The 17,865-nt window shown below is 49.1% G+C and overlaps 1 protein-coding gene across 2 annotated transcripts in view; it reads right to left on the bottom strand.

Moving 5' to 3' along the window:
• The window catches only part of FBXW11 (F-box and WD repeat domain containing 11), a 565,949-nt gene that overhangs the window by 151,904 nt on the left and 396,180 nt on the right, over positions 1-17,865 (bottom strand). For both annotated transcript variants that reach the window (XM_082256216.1, XM_082256217.1), the window contains one exon: positions 10,693-10,771. In XM_082256216.1, coding sequence (XP_082112342.1) covers positions 10,693-10,771 — 79 coding nt within the window. The remainder of the gene's footprint in view (positions 1-10,692; positions 10,772-17,865) is intronic.

The following is a 17,865-nucleotide window of genomic DNA, read 5'->3' as shown; positions in this document are numbered from 1 at the left end:
CTTTATCCCTGTGAACCACTAGGGATAAATGCCACCATTTCCGACACCCTGCACGCAGAAGTAATAGCCACCAGGAAGGCCACGCTCTGGGATAAGGTAAGCAGGGGAATCTCCCAAATACATTCAAAGGGAGGTTTCTGGAGAACCGACAGCACCAAATTAAGATCCCAAGGTGGCAACAGAGGTCACACCGGAGGTACCAAGTGTCGCAACCCCTGGATAAAGTTACGCACCAGGGAATGGGTAGCTAATGGCCTTTGGAAGAAAACTGCCAAGGCCGAGACCTGACCCATGATAGTACTCAAGGTCAACCTTTGATCAACTCCACGTTGAGCGAGGGGGAGCCCCAAGAGACACCACGCAATATACGCTTTCCACGTATGATGATAGATCTTCCTAGAAGTCGCTTTCCTCGCTTTAAGCAAGTGGGGATCACTAAAGCCGACAACCCCCTGTCCTTCAGCACCTGCCTTTAAATAGCCAAGCCATCAAAGCCAGCGACAGTAAAGCAGGATGGAAGATTGTCCCCCGAGACAGTAGATCCACCCTGAGAGGAAGTCTCCGAGTGTCCGCGACTAGCCTGACCAGGTCGGCGTACCAAGCTTGATGAGGCCAGTCCGGAGCCAGAAAAATGACTGGAATCCCTTTCGTCTCAACCCTGCGAAAAAGTCTTGGCAGAAACTTGGAGGAAAGGCATACATCAGCTGAAACTGACCCCTCTGGGCCACCAGCGAGTCTGCGGCATTCGCCAGAGGGTCCCGGGAGGGGGGCCACAAACTCTGCACTTTCCTGTTAATCCGAGACACTAACAGATGGACATCTGGAGTGCCCCAACGAAGGCACAACTGCTATAACACCTCCAGATGGAGAGACCATTCCCCTGCATCCAAGGCCTGTCGATTGAGGTAATCCACCTGCCAATTTTCCACTCTTGGAACGTGAACAGCGGATAGAGCTGAACAAAGTGCTCGAAGGATGCCTGCCACCTCCAAGGCCACTTTTGGTGCCCCCTTGGTGATTGACATAAGCCACGGCCGTGGCATTGTCTGATTCAATGCGCACTGGACAACCCTGCAGGTGCTCGGTCCAATGGACTAGGCAAAGCCTGATCGAGCTCAGCTCCAGAACATTCATCGGTAACCTGGACTCTTCCAGAGACCAGACTCCTTGAGCAGAAAACCTGCCGAGAACCCCTTCCCATCCAGACAGACAGGCATCTGTGGTGACAATTGTCCAATATACAGGGAGGAAGGATTTCCCTTGTTTGAGCATCGGGGACCGAAGCCACCAAATCAGGGACTCCCTGGTCACCTGGCTCAGCTGGATCTGATTGTCCAGGGAAGTTGGATTCTTGTTCCATTTGAGAAGGATTTCCTTCTGGAGAATCCTTGTGTGGAATTGAGCGAAGGGGACTGCCTCGAAGGACGATGCCATCAGTCCCAGAACTCTCATACAGGTCAGAGGGGACGACCATTTGCTGGACAGCAACAGCTGAACCGCGTTCTGGAGTTTTTCCAGAGGAAGAAATACCCTGGTGGAGTAGGAGTCCAACGTCAGGCCCAAATAGTCCAGTCTCAGTGAAGGGACCAGGGACGACTTCTGAAGGTTCAGAATCCACCCGAACTCCTCCAGAGTTCTCATGGTGATCTCCAAATTTATCACCAGCACCGAGGGAGACTCTGCACACAGAAGCAGATCGTCCAGGTTACACAGGACAAATATCCCCCATTGTCGCAACTGCGCCAGGACCGGAGCCAACACCTTTGTGAAAACCCAAGGAGCAGAGGCGAGACCAAAGGGTAACGCCACAAACCGATAGTGATCCTCTCCCACGGCAAATCAAAGAAACCATTGGTGACCTGCACATATTGGGATGTCAAAGTAGGCATCTTAGAGGTCTATGGAAGTCAGGAAATCTCCCTGCTGTAGGGAAGCCACAACCGTGCAAACTGATTCCATCTTGAATTTTTTAACTCTCACTAAGCAATTCAGTGCCTTCAGGCCCAGGATTGGACGCACCTTGCCCTCCTTCCTGGGGACCGTAAACAGGTTTGAATAAAATCCCTGAAGACGTTCCGCACAGGGAACCAGAACTATTACTCCCTGTTGAACCAGGTCCTGAACTGCCCCAAAGAGAGCCTGCAAGCGATCCGGGGACAGCCGCAGATTGGAAGGGAAAAACCCCACCTGTGAGACGGATTAAAGCTTGATCTTGTAACCAGACCATATGACCTCTTGAATACATTTGTCTTGTATCAGGGAGAGCCACAGGTACGGAAACCGGCAAAGATGTCCCCCTACCCCAGATACGTGTGAAGGCACACCTTCAGGCGGAAGGGGCCTTGTCCTCAGGTCTGGAGAAACTAGATTTGTGTTTGCCAGACCAGGGCCGCTTAGACCCATCTCAAGGGAGTCATGAAGGGCTTTGCCTTATTGACTGACCCTGAGGGATGAAAAAAACTTTTTGTGAGCTTAAAAGGAGGGACCCCGTCTGCAACGCGGATCCTTACCCTTGTTAGCCTGCAGGAGAGATGTACTGTTACCCCCATAAGACCTTTGATAATGTCATCCAGGGTAGCCCAAAACAGTCGGCCCCATATGAGCAGTATCCACACCAAACAAATTGCAGCCCCTGCACCAGCTCATCCAACAGCTCCTCAAAAGGCAGGACGAAGAGGTTACCCCTCCAGGTCACGGCGTAGTAACTTAGCCCATTCAATTAATGTTTGCGAGACCAGGGCAACCGTAAACACCGGTCTGAGTGCAGACCCGCCAGGGAGTACAAATTGCGGACCACAGACTCTGCCCTTCTATCCCCCGTATCCTTAAAGGACGGGGAATCCTCCACTGGGATCATGGTAGCTTTATTCAGTCTTGAGACCGGAGAGTCCACCGTAGGTGGCACAGTCCACTTATTTATAAGGGACTCCTCAAAGGGGTAGCATCTAGCAATCCGCTTAGGCACCCCAGGGGAATGCTTAGGGCGGTCCTATTCTTTTTTGATCATGTTGTCAAAAAACACAGGAAAAACCTTTGCTGCTCTGAAAAGGCTTGTGAGTGCCAAAAGTAACCTGCGCCTCAGTCGCAGCTGCGTCCTCCATTTTTAGGGTCTCATGCACAGATACAACGAGTGCGTCCACCAGCGCCTTTTCATGCATGGCAGTGGAGGTAGAAATGACCTCCTCACTATCAAAGGAGACAGGGCGCGAGGTAGTCGGCCGGGCAGGATGATTCTCTAAGAAAAATCCACCGAAAAATGGCGTTGAGTGAACCAAGATGGCCACAGCTTCATGCAGAGCACATGGGCTACAAGAAAATGGCGGTCCCGCCTGCGGAGCTACTGAGGACCCTTGTAGGGATCCCCACCCTCCTGAACGGTATCCATTGGAAGGTGGGCCCTGGACAGGTAGAACCCCCCTCCCCACACAACCATTCGTCCCTCGCCGGCGGCGCAAACCCCCCCCCTGCCAGAGAAAGAGGGGGGAACATTTACTAACCATATGGGAACCGGCGGCGCCATCTCCTGACAGAAAATAGGAATGCTGCGACTCGGGCCTAGACCCGGTCATATGAGACCTGGCAAAATGTTTAAATCGCGGGGCCAGTCCCTGTCCAGTGGGACTATGTCACGGTCAACCTAGTGTGGAGAGAAGGTCTGCGCGCGCTTGTTGGTCTGCTGGGGTGACCACTGTATCTATACATCCAGCTCATCGTCCAGATCCAGCATAGTTGCTTGTAGATCCCACAAGAAAAAATCCGGAGAAAAAGCAAACTAAAAAAAAAGATTATCCAGAGAAGAAAAAAAAAAAAAAACTTTTCCAGGACCAGAGATACCAGCAAGGAACTAGGTCCTTACTCCTGACAAGGCAGATTAAAACTGACAGCCTATAAAAGTAGGAAACACGCTTTCCCTTATTTTTTTATAAATGATCACATATCCTCTGTTCTTAGCTGCATAGGAGCTGGGGGAAGAGAAGCAGCAGTACACTGAGCTTCCCAGTTAATGGGTGTGCAGGAGAGGGGGGGTTGTAGGGTGAGGACAAGTCAAATCATTGGAGAGCAGCATAGCTAGAGAACTGATCACAGTGTGTTCTCCTGCTTAGTGTGGTCAGTTTTTTTTTCATCAGGAAAGAAAAGGGACATGAACCACCAAGGATTTCACACAAACAAATTTCACACAAAGGAAGCAATACAAAGTCAACAGGATACCTTTTCACACAGGTACATGGTACAAGTAAGCACCAATAAGAAATAACGGAATTTTTGTAAAATCTTACCTGTAAAATTCCTTTCTCTGAGTCCTCCGACAGTCGCCGCCTCTCCACATTCGTCACTATGGGTAATTGACCTTTGCTCCGTAGGAGTAGCTAGGCAACAGAATATGCCAATATTAAAGCTTTTAGCATATCCCACCCCCAGGGGGTGGTCCCCTCAGTCAATACCCTCCTGCTTCCTGCATCCATACCTCAGTTTCAGTAGAGTACATAAACAAACCCCAAAAGAGGGGCGGGGGCGGCGACTGTCGGAGGACTCAGAGAAAGGAATTTTACAGGTAAGATTTTACAAAAATTCTGTTTTCTCTTACGTCCTCCGACAGTCGCTGCCTCTCCACATTCGTCACTATGGGGACGTCCCAAAGCAGTGCATAAATGAAGGGGTGGGAAACGCAGCCGCGCCTAAGGCAACGCAGGACCAACATCAGAGAAAGGAACCTTACCAAAAGGAAGGAAACCAGCTGGGCAGCATGAAAAAAAGTTTTGCTCAACAGGAGCAACAACCCAGGAAGAACAAATAACCTAGGGATAAAAACATCCCAAACAGCCAAGGGCCCAAAAAAAAAAAAAAAAAAAAAAAGGGACCCTAAGGTACTGCCGCACTAAGAACCTTGCGGCCAAAGGAAGCATCTGCCGATGCCTGAACATCCACTTTGTAGAACTTTGAGAAGGTGTGAACGGACGACCAAGTCGCCGCCTTACACACCTGGGCCACAGAAGCCCGATGATGACAGGCCCAAGACGTACTCAGAGATCTGGTAGAGTGCGCCTTTGCAGGCATAGGGGGAACTTTTCCCTTCAAAGCATATGCCTGCTCAATAGTCTGTCTGATCCATTTGGCGATGGTAGAAGCCGACGCCGCCAAGCCCTTCCGAGGTCCCTCAGGAAGGACAAAGAGAGAATCCGTCTTGCGAAAAGATTTAGTCGCTGACAGGTAAACCCTGATCGCCCGAACAACATCCAAGGAATGTAAAGCCACCTCCTTCAGATGCTTAGGCTTCGCGCAAAGTGAAGGCAAGACAATGTCCTCATTGAGGTGAAATTCCGAGATCCTTTTCGGAAGAAAAGAAGGATTAGGTCGCAAGACCACCTTATCCAAGTGAAGCACCAGATACGGAGACCTGCAGGACAAGGCTGCCAGCTCAGACACTCTGCGAGCCGAAGTGATCGCCACCAAAAAGGCGACCTTCTTAGACAACAGAAGTAACGAGATCTCCCTGATCTTTTCAAAGGGAGCATGTTGTAACACGGACAGAACAAGGTTCAAGTCCCATGGAGGCAAAGGCTCCCTCCGAGGAAGGACCAGGTGTCGCACCCCTTGAACAAAAGGTGCCAACCAGGGAATTAGACACCACAGGGCGTTGAAAAAGAACGGCCAGCGCAGAAATCTGACCCTTAATCGTGGCCAACGCCAAACGCTGGCCCACACCCGTTTGAAGGAAAGACAACACCCTAGACACTGAGTATGAGCGGGGGGAAAATCCCCTGGACTCATACCAGGCAAAATAGGCCTTCCAAGTACGGTAGTAAATCTTCCCCGAAGAGGCCTTTCTAGCGTTGATCAAAGTATGAATGACCTCCGGGGAGAGACCCCTATCCTTCAGGACCTCGGTTTCAACAGCCAGGCCGTCAAAGCCAGCGACTGTAAAGCAGGATGGAATATCGGTCCTTGAGACAGAAGATCTTCTCGAAGAGGCAGACGCCATGGAGCGTCGACCGTCAGATTCACGAGGTCTGCGTACCAAGACCGGCGGGGCCAGTCTGGCGCCACCAGAATCACCGTGAGCGGTTCCGAAGACAACCTGCGAAGGAACCGGGATAGCAACTGAATTGGTGGGAATGCATACATCAGTCGATACTGATGCCACGGAGCCACTAACGCGTCTGAGGCGTCTGCCCGAGGATCGCGCGTCCTTGTCACGAACCTTCCCACCTTGTTGTTCAGACGAGACGCGAACAGGTCCACATCTGGGAGACCCCACTTCGCGCACAACATCTGGAAGACATCCGGGTGGAGCGACCATTCCCCTGGTCCAGAGACTGGCGACTCAGATAATCCGCTTGCCAGTTCTCCACCCCCGGAATGTGAACCGCCGTGATCGCCAGAACGTGCGTCTCGGCCCAGGACAGAATATCGGCCACCTCCCGAGCCGCTCGGGCACTCCTGGTGCCCCCTTGGTGGTTGATGTAGGCCACCGCTGTGGCATTGTCCATCTGCACCCGAACCGGACGGCCCTGAAGCTTGTCCGTCCAACGTCGAAGGCAGAGATTTATCGCCCGCAATTCCAGAATGTTGATCGGAAGGGAGGACTCCCCCTCCGACCAAGTACCCTGGGCGGACAGAACGCCCAGAACACCTCCCCAGCCCGACAGGCTGGCATCCGTGGTGATCACCGTCCACGAAAGTGGACGAAAAGACTTGCCCCCCGACACCGCCGGGGACTGCAGCCACCACAGAAGATCCCTTCTGGTGCGAGGACTCAACGAGATCTGAAGATCCAGAGACTGTGGTCGCCCGCCCCACCTGGACAGGATCTCCGCCTGGAGACCCCTCGTGTGAAACTGGGCAAAGGGAATCGCCTCGAAGGCCGAGATCATCAAACCTAGACACCTCATGCCCGTCCGGAGGGATGAGCACGGAATGTCCCCAAGGGACCTGACTTCGTCCTGAAGTGTCCTGAGCTTGTCTTCCGGTAGGAAGACCTTCGCCTGAACAGAGTCCAGGATCATTCCCAGGTAGGGAAGACGAACCGACGGGCACAGCGTCGATTTTGGGACGTTTATCGTCCAACCAAACTCCTGCAGAGTCTGCATCGTGACGGACAGGTCCCTCACCAGACCCTGACTGGTTGCAGACCGAACCAGAATGTCGTCCAGATACCCCAGGATTGAGATACCCTGGGCTCTCAATAAGGCCCGAACCGGTGCAAGCACCTTGGTGAACACCCGCGGAGCCGAAGCGAGACCGAAGGGTAACGCCACGAATTGGTAATGATCCTCCGCAATGGCGAATCGAAAGTACCTCTGGTGACCCTCGAAAATGGGGATGTGAAGGTACGCATCCTTCAAGTCGATGGATGCCATGAATTCTCCCGGAACTAGAGCAGCCACCACCGAGAGCAGGGATTCCATGCGGAACTTGCGAAACCGCACAAAGCGGTTCAGAGCTTTTAAGTCCAGAATTGGACGTACCTTGCCCTCCTTCCTGGGCACAGTGAACAGATTTGAATAAAACCCCCGAAATCTGTCCCGATGAGGCACCGGAACCACCACTCCCTGAGCCCGCAGGTCCCGCACCGCCAGGTGCAGATCCCACAAATGCTCCGGGGACAGTTGAAGATTTGAGGGAAAAAACCTGCTCGCCGGCCGAGAAAAGGAACTCGATCTTGTACCCGGACCGAACGATCTCCTGAACCCACCTGTCCCGAACGCGGGCCAGCCAGGGTTGAAGAAAACCGAGCAAACGTCCCCCCACCCCAGAACTGGGTGAGGGCATCCCTTCAGGCCGCGTTGTTATGGGCAGCGGACCCGGACTGGCCGGACTTCTGCTTACCTGTCCACGGCTTCTTTTGGGAGCCTTGACCTTTGAAGGGCTTGCACGAAAGGACCCCTGAGAGGGCCTAAACGAAGCATGCTTCTAACCTTGAGCAACCTTAGCCTTGTGAGACTGGGGCAAGAGCGTACTCTTACCCCCAGAGATCCCCTTAATCAGCGTATCCAGGGAGTCGCCAAAAAGGCGAAATCCCGTATAAGGCAGATTAGATAAAGTTTTGCGAGAAGATTGGTCCACAGACCAACATTTCAGCCAAATCAAGCGGCGTGTCAACACCGCCACGCTGTGCACACGTGCAGCCAAAAGGAATTACATCTAATTCCGCATCACACAAATACATGACACCCTGATGAATTTGATCCACCATAGCCAACGTTGTCAGCGGGGCAGAATCAGCCACCAGGACGCGCCTGAGCACCTGCGTCCAATCCGCGACACCCTGAGCTGCCATAAGGGAAGCAAAAATAGCTTCTAGCATGGAACCGGGAACCGAGTAAGTATGGCGGGCAAGAGACTCCAGTCTCCTGTCCGTGGGGTCCCGGAACACCGGGGTATCCTCTGCCGGAATCGCAGTGGATTTATTCAAAACCGCCACCGTGTGATCCACCGAAGGCGGCACACACCAGCGTTCATCAGTGGCGAGCTTGAAAGGATAACGCAGCTTGAACCTACTTGGCACAGCAAAAGGCTTTTTTAGATTGCGCCAATGTTCACTAACAGCGCGCTGAAAATCCTCAGTGCAAGGGAAAACCTGCGATGTTTTGCGTCTCCGCTGCGTCCCATAAGAAGCCAGGACGGCAGGAGGACATGGTTCATCCTGCAAATGCAGCGTTTGATAGAAGCAACCAATTCATCCATGATTGCAAGCTCTTCAGACGAGCCAGGGGGGGAATTAACCCCTTTAACCTCTGCCTCCCCTTCCGACCCTGCAAAGTCCAGGGACAAACGGGACCCCGATAAGGGGACCCCAGCCATAGCAGCCCCATCACCATCGCCCTCTGAATCAGAGGAGATTGAAACTCTGGGCCGTTTTGTGGATTGAGCAGCCACAAGCATCTGTACCTGAGCAGCCAGGTTAGCCACAATGGTAGCCAAATCGCCCCCCTCAGGGGGAACAGCAGCAGCCCCTTGGCCTCCCATTAAAGTGGGAGGAAATTTGCTTTCCTGAGAATCCATGCCCCCAAAAGTTTGCAGGAGAAAAAAGGGTAACTGCCCCTTTAAAAGCGCGGCGAGCGCAGCCCACCGCACACACACACGCCGACCCCCACAGGTTTAAGTACAAACTCCAGGCAATGAATACAGGAATAAGAGAAGGTAAAACCTGGAGAGATCACTGCTGCATCGATCGGTGTGCCCAGGGCAAGGAAGTGATGCAATAACGGCCGCTCCTATAAAGCCTATGGAAGGCTACAAAAAATGGCCGCCGGGGGAGGAAGTAAAGGCAGAGATCATGCAGTACTGACATGAGGCCGGAGCGATCGCCGCTAAAATGGCGGCGCTTGGCGCCAAAAACGCCGCTCCCGCACATAGTAATCGCCATCACATGCCTGCAGTATAATAAAATAATGGCGGACCGCAGCAGCGGCCGCCGCATGTATGCACAAACATGGTCACATCATGCCCCGCAGCATACAGCCTGTCACACAGCAAAAAAAGCACACAGTCTGAAAAACAGAAACAGTGCAGGATGGCCCCCCCCCCCCTTGCAGCCCACAGAAGGCAGAAAAAAAACAGACAGGGAGCCCAATAGTGTGTACAGAAGCAGGGTTACACAGTCCCAGACTCACACACACTAAACAGACAGGCCCCCACACAGATACACTTACCTTCTGAATGGCATGGGGAGCCCGCCCAAGCGATCAAGCCGCTGCACAAAGGACAGGGAGAGTCGCAGCCAGGACGCAGCAGAACTGCGGTGCGAAACCGCATGGCGTCCAGTGAGGTAGCCACCTCACCGCAGCATCCCTGCAGCGAACAGGGACGGGTCGTTCACACATGCCAGGAAAAAAACCTGACTGAACGCTCGATGGCAGGCTGGGAAGCCACTGACCCACAACCTGCGACCAGAGGGGCCAGCCCAAGATCCAGCCCGCACGATCCTCTTCATAAGAACTAAAGCTGAAGAAACAAACAGCTAAGTAAAGATAGAGAAAAAAAACACTCAAATAAAATCAAAAAGAAGATAAAGGCTGAGACAAAAAACTCCAGCACAGAAACAGCCTGCTAACTCCTGAAAGCTAGACAATGAAACTGAGGTATGGATACAGGAAGCAGGAGGGTATTGACTGAGGGGACCACCCCCTGGGGGTGGGATATGCTAAAAGCTTTAATATTGACATATTCTGTTGCCTAGCTACTCCTACGGAGCAAAGGTCAATTACCCATAGTGACGAATGTGGAGAGGCGGCGACTGTCGGAGGACGTAAGAGAAATGAAATTTTGGGGTAACATTCTAATTCTTTTTCCAATTTTTGATAGTGGGGGTACAGGTTAAAACATCAACTTGAGTAGCCTTACCCCTGTGATACCTTTTGACCATTGTCACCAAACAATACATTTTTAGCTGTCACCAGAAAGGAGATGGGACATATACTAGTATGATTCTAGAGACAACTACATATTCCCTTTTTTTCCTGTGGTCTCTACTAGACAGGTGGTTAAAAAAAAAAAAAAAAAAAAATGTGTTTTAGCTATTCCCCACACCATTTGAAAATAATGTTTGCTTTTAGATATACTTAATGAGCAAATAATTATTTCTCTCGTACATGAACCCTATGAACACACATTCACATTAAGCCGATCTAAAACTTACAATAAAAGATCTTGAAGAAAAACTAAGAAAAAAACGTCTGTAGTGATACATACCACTAAAGTACGCAAACATAAGGTACTTGCTGGAGCCCTGGGATCCAAGGCAGCTTGCAGATCCCAAACCTTTATTTTCCTGAAACAGAAATGGTCAATGTAATTCACTTGCCCAATTAAATCCTGTAAAAAAAAAAACTATTAACTATGCAATATCACGTGGCATAGCAGTAGTGCTTGACCTAATAATGTGCAGTGTTCAATGGCTGGCTTTGCTTGGAGCTCAGTAGGAAGAGAATACACAGTGCGGGTAACGCAATGAAAAATGTTAATCCACTTCGACTGTTAGAGTTTTAACAGTTTTCCCTAACAAGTTTCAGGTGTCTTGAGACATTCCAGGTTAAAATTGTTTTAAACTTGCTTAAGGATGCATTCTAGGCAAATTTAGCACCTCAGGAGTTTATCATAAAATTACTTTATCAAAGCCTTCTGAGAGACACATGGCTCTTAAACCACCAGATTATACTGCCACCTACAGGAGAACCATGACCAGCATGCTTCCGTTTTGTAGCAAGTACCACCAAGAGAAATAGTCATGAGCACACAGGGGCTAAACTTGTGTCCCTCAAACTTTGAAAACACAGGATTTGTTACTTACTGTAAAAAATAAAGTTTGACTGATTATTGGCAACACCGATATATCGGGGGCCGATATGCACTTTCCCTGATATATCGGAATCGGCCTTTTGATTTACCGATATTTTCTTGACATCATCGGGTATGTGGCGCCACATGCCTCCGCGCACTGGACAGCTCTTAGGCCGCCTCCCTCTGCCTCCTACAGTGTCTTACCCGCCGCTGCCACACTGGAGTCTGCATGCGGCACAGGCCGTCGGCCTTGAGAGTCGGGACAAGAAGATTTCTGCTACATCTAGTGAGTGCAGTGACCAACAGTGTGACACATGTTCTGTATTCTATATGTTCTGTGATAAATGATAACAGTGACCAACAAACACTTTGACACATTTTCTGTATCTCTCTGCTCTGTTCTGTAACACAGCCTAACCACCCACCCACAGCTGCCCGGTACCAGCCAGCAACCCAGTCCCACACAGTCCAACCAGCCAGCCACAGGCCCTGCCTGAGTCCTCCTCCGTCCTGACTGTACCAGCTCTCCAGCCACAGGCCCTGTACGTGCCAGGCCAGCCACCACTACAGGGTGCCAGCCAGCCAGCCACCACAGGGTGCCAGGCAGCCAGCCACCACAGGGTGCCAGGCAGCCAGCCACCACAGGGTGCCAGGCAGCCAGCCACCACAGGGTGCCAGGCAGCCAGCCACCACAGGGTGCCAGCCAGCCATTTTGTGTAAGCCTAAATTAGTGTCTGACTCGGACTGACTCTTGTTTCAATGGAGATGAATTAAAAAAATTAAAAAATTAAAAGTGTGGTCTGGGAGTATTGCTCTTCTCCATCGCCAGGAAAACCAGTAGCACTGTGCAAAACATGCAAAAACAATGTGAGCATGGGGTCAATAACTGCAAAAACCAAAAATACGTCTAATCTTTGGGCCCATCTAAGAGTTCATGATCTTGAATTGTATCATGCAGGACAGAAAAAACAAAATGAATCACAAGGTGAATCATCCCTATCCCAGGCAACAACAGATCCGTCCTGATGAAGCGTTGACATAACGCGCTGGATCCCTTACATACACCAAGCCACGTCTGAGCTGACCATCTCTGAGGACATCAACATCGGCATTTCACCATGGGGTACGCTTCCGGGTTGCGAGCAGGAAGTGCTGCGGCTCTGAGGGACGGCGTAGTTAGCCCCATTCTGGAGTGCATGAGGCGGCAGGATTCCACAGCTGTAATACCGGAACGGTAGCAAGAGACATGAGTCTGTGTGACAAAAGCATCAGCAGGCGCATCCGTGGTATACCGAGGGGTTGGTAAGAGACTTAAGCCCGGTGTGGGCTCTGCATTTGTGGAAATTGACTGTTGTCACCCAAGCTATTGCCCACTATACCGCTCTTTCCCTCTCTCCCCCCTCTACATCTCAGCTGTTTGCATCTCTGCTATATTGTCCACATCTACAAGAGCCGCTCCATTAGCTGTCTGCTGACCCAGTCACCCATCATCAACCCCAGGTCTTATCTGCCCTTATCACAAGGACTTCCTTTTCATCTTCAAGAGGACTTTCTTGGGTCCCTCACTGAGTGACCTAGGGATATCCATCAGCACATCTCTTTTGAGGTTTGCATCAATGTCAATGAGCCCCTAGATACTGGGTGTTATACCCCATCACGTGCATCATTGCAGTCGTCCACCTCACCCTGTCACATGGACTATTCCTGTTTATACAGGAGGGACAGGATGTATTTTTTCAACACTGTGCTAGATGTCTAGATGGCTGATTTCAATAACATTTATTCTTCCTCTATGCTGCCCTAAATGTCCTAATTACATGAAGATTGTGTCCTTTATCCACATTAATTTGAGATTTCTGTTATTGGCATAGACTGCACTAAGAGTCCATTTTTTGGTAGCTGTATTACATCGTATGTCATTTGGACCAGCTTCTGCAATTAACGGGACTTGGTGCGAGTGGTGTCGAGCGGATGGATGGGGCCCTCTGACGTGTGTGTTTGTGTGAGCGTGTGTGTCAATTGCTGCAACAGCAGGTTGCCAGGTCCTCATCTGCTACACTTTAGCATATGATTTTTATTGTCACATATTGTGCTACTAATAAAAGTTTGTTTTTGCAGTTGTACACCAGAGTTGAGCCTTCCTTTTGCAACCAGTTCTGAGGTAATTGTCTATAATCCCCAATTTTTCTTCTTGGTGTGTAACAATAACAGATATGTTTCGGATAAAAAAAAAAAAATCAGGTGGCAAAAATCTGATTAAAGATCACAACTGCTGGACAGAATAATCACTGAGATGGTCACTGATAACCAGCCATTTACAATAGTGTCTGACTCTGGTTTTAAGCGGTTGATGTCCATAGCTGAGCCAAGATACACACTGAAGAGTGACAAGTTTTATCGAACTGAAATGCTGCAAAAGATTCACCAACAGGTCGTTGACAAAGTTAAGACTATCCTGCAACCAGGGAATGCTGGCAACTCACTCTTATTCATGATGGACTGCTGGTCAGGACAAACAGAATCACTAATGATTCTTACATGCCACTACATTGACAGCGGATAGACAAGAAGGCATTTGGTGTCGAATACGAAAGTGATGCAAGGATCCCACACTGGGGAGAACATTAAAGAAATGTTTCTAGGCATGCTAGAAGAATGGGGAATCAGCAAAGACAGAGTGATGCTTGTTCTGCGAAACAGTGGAGCGAACATGGTTAAAGGTATGAGACTTGCTGAAGTCTATAAAACTGGTGATAAATGATGGTCTGTCACACTAGAAAGCTTTGCTGGACATTATTACCATGCTGAAGAAGTGCGCAGGCCATTTCCACCATTCTGTTCTTGCCAAGCAGTGACGAAGGACCCAACACAGTGGCATCAAAGCATGTAGGCAGGCCATGAGGGACAGCCTCCCCAAAAGGTTTGAGAAGAATGAGGAGAATAAAACTGATGTGCTTGCATGTCTTTTGGATCCTCGATAGAAGAACCATCCTTTCTCCACTGATGATGTACTGGCCAAGGCAAAGCAATGGCTGACAGAAGATATTCAACAGAAGGTGCAGGAGGTTCCTCCTGATGAAAAGAAAAGTCAAGGACAAAAAGAGAAAGCTTCTGATGTGGCAAAGCAGGATGCAGGAGAAAAATGTTCCAAAAGACAATGGACAGAAGAGAAAATGTATTGTGGTCAAATGGATGCAATGTTCAGCGTTTTATTGGGGCCTCATGCAGAGGATTCATCAGAATTGGCAATAATGAGCCTGGATGATGAACTTCATCTCTATTTAAAGGAACCAGTAGTCGACAGAAGAAGTAATCCTCTTCAGTGGTGGAAAGAAAATGAGGCACGCTACAAAAGACTTGCTTCCCATGCTAGAAGATACCTTTCTGCTCCTCCTTCCTCAGTACCAAGTGAGCATGTTTTTAGTAAAGTGGCTGCAATTTATGAAAATAAAAAGTCGTTTAACTGGTTAACATGCTGAAATGTGGTGCTTTCTGCACTAGAATATTGTTCTACTGAACTGGGAGTATGGATTTGAAAGTGTAGCTAGTCTATAGTGTAGTGTCTGTCCACCAGTCCACTTAGTCTGTCCAATCCACTGTCTAGCTTGTTTCTATCTATTTTTTCTACCAGTTTTGCACTGACTGCGCTGCAGTCAGTGCAAAAGTGATAGAAAAGAAAAATAGACAGACAGTGGATTGGAGTCAGTGCCAGTGGACTACTGCTGCAGTAGAACGCCACTCACTGCTGCAATAAGTTTAAATCACTACTGCAGTAGTGATTTAAAATTAGTCCAATGAGTGAGTGCCAAACTGCAGCGGTAGTACACACAGTCCAATCCACTGTGTAGCTGTAGCCTTGCTTTTCTTCTAGCAGTATTGCATTGACTGCCATACTGCAGTGCAGATACGGTAGTCCTCCACTGACTCCAGTCCAATCCACTGTGACATGTGTAGCTGTTGCCTTGCTCTTTTCATAGCAGTTGTGCAGTGTGTAATGTGTATTTGTGTAGCTGTTGCCTTGCTCTTTTTATAGCAGTTGTGCAGTGTGTAATGTGTATTTATTGTGTAGCTCTAGCCTAATTTTTTTCCTAGCAGTTTTGCGCTGACTGCACTGCAGAAGTGAATTAAAATTTCTATATTGCAGGGAGTCCACTACTGCAGCACTTTATTATACATAATGCACAATCAGATGATGTGAAATGCTAATGTCCAACTCCTTGCAATTTACGTTTTCCTATCAGTTTTTATGCAGTTAAGGTGTGAAGAACGAGCAGTTAATGTTAAAAACGTTAATAAAGATTAACATGTTTGTTAAGAGATTTGTGTTGAAATTTGTTTTTTTTTGGGGGTAATTATTACATGTGTGAAAATATCGGCCAATGAAGATATTCGATTGGCAAAAATATCGGTATTGGCAACAAAAAAAAACGATATCGGTCGATCACTACTGTAAAATACTTTTCCCTCAGTTCTTTAACCGCTTACCACCGCCCACAGTAATATTACTGCGGCAGAGTGGCTCGTTATCGTCTGACGACGTAGTACTACGTCGTCAGACACTCCCCCTTCTGGGCGGCGCTTGCGCGCCGCCGGAGGCTCGCTCCCGCTGTTTTCATTTACAGCGGGAGTCGGGCCAGGGGAGGAGCAGCGGCGATCGCCGCTGCTCTGCCCCGATCGCCGGGGATCTAGTGTGGAGATCCGCCCGCCTGTGTAAACACAAGCGGGCGGATCTCCATAGTGACAGGGAGTGACAGATCGGACTGTTCAGCATAGCTGGACATCCGATCTGTCCATGACTCACTCAGTCACCTCCCCCCCTACACGTCAGTAAGCACCAGGCATACATTAACCCCTCCCTCTCCAATAAAATTAACCCCTTCCCTGCCAGTGTCATTTTTACAGTAACAGTGCATATATATAGCACCGATTACTGCAGTAATGTCACTGGTACCCCCAAAAGTGTCAAAAATGTCAGTCAAGGGTCCGATCTGTCCGCCGCAATGTCGCAGTCCCGCAAAAAAAAAAAATCGCAGATCGCCGCCATTACGCGTTAAAAAAAAACACCAAAAATGACAGAAATCTTTCCCTTTGTTAGTAAACGCAATAACTTTTGCGCAAACCAATCAAAATACGCTTATTGCGATTTTTTTTACCAAACATAGGTAGCAGAAAACAAATTGGCCAAAAATTTTTAAAAAAATTGATTTTTACATCTTTTTTGGGGGGAATTTCATATAAAAAAATGTTAAAAATATTGTTATTTTTTCAAAATAAACGCTATTTTTTTGTTTATAGCGCAAAAAGTAAAAATCGCACAGGTGATCAAATACCACCAAAAGAAAGCTCTGTTTGTGGGAAAAAAAGGACGTAAATTTCGTTTGGGTACGGCGTCGCACGACCGCGCAATTGTCAGTTGAAGTCACACAGCGCCGAATCGCAAAAAGTGGCCTGGATGGAAGACAGCAAAATCCTCCGGTGATAAAGTGGTTAAAGGACACAGTGCTTCGTATTTTTGACGCAAACTTCAGGAGTAGGATGCCAAGCAGAAAAGAAACAAGCAAGGCACCGCCTATGGGCAGTCCTAGTTAGCAGTAAATCCCCTTTCTGTGATAGGCAGCAAATTACAAAGCAGTACAAAACAAAATGGATTTTTGACTTACAGTAAAATCCTTTTCTCTTAAGCTCTTTGACAGACGCAGAATCCATATCTTGATATCCATAGGGTTATACTGCCCCCTACAGGAGTAGGACACTAGGCAGGAAAAATGTTCTGGCCACACCTATGGGCAGTCCCAGGGGGTATATCCTCTCTCTCCCTGCTATAGGATGTCAGTGACTCATACCAACCCAACTCAAAATAGAGGGGCGGGTAATGAGTCTGTCAATGAGCTTAAGAGAAAAGGTATTTGTCAGTAAGTCAAAAATCCAGTTTTCTCTGTCGCTCATTGACAGACGCAGAATCCATATCTTGATATCCATAGGGACGTCCCAAAGCAGTGCCATAAATGAGGGGTGGGATAACAAATAAAATCCAATCCAGAAGGCCAAAACAGAGCCAACCAGAAGAACAGAGGACTCATCGAAACAAGATGAGACCCACCTGAAAAAAAAAAAAACCCAGAGGTAGACCAAAGGTCCCCTCAGACAGCAGCCTGAAAAACCGTGCAGCCAAAAGAGGCATCCGCCGATGCCAGCACATCAACCTTATAAAATTTTGTAAAGGTATGAATCGATGACCAGGTAGCCGCCTTGCAAACCTGAAGCACAGACGCCTGATGGCGGAAGGCCCAGGAAGCACTAAGAGCCCGAGTAGAGTGCGCCTGAACAGGGAACGGAGGAACCCGACCCTTAATAGAATAAGCCTGCACCACCGTCTGTCTGATCCATCTGGAGATAGTCGCGGCAGACGCAGGCAACCCCTTTCTAGGGCCATCCGTGATCACAAAAAGTGAATCAGCCTTACGAAAAGAGTCAGTAGTAGCCAAGTACACCCTGATCGCCAGAACCACATCCAAGGAGTGTAACGCAAACTCCCGAGGATGACTGGGCTTAGGACACAGGGAAGGTAACACAATATCCTCATTC

Source organism: Pelophylax lessonae, assembly GCF_965119305.1.
Source record: "Pelophylax lessonae genome assembly, chromosome: 4".
Taxonomy (NCBI): Eukaryota; Metazoa; Chordata; class Amphibia; order Anura; family Ranidae; genus Pelophylax; species Pelophylax lessonae.
The sequence above is the reverse complement of the archived record's forward strand: the minus strand, read 5'-3'. Positions and strand labels throughout refer to the sequence as shown.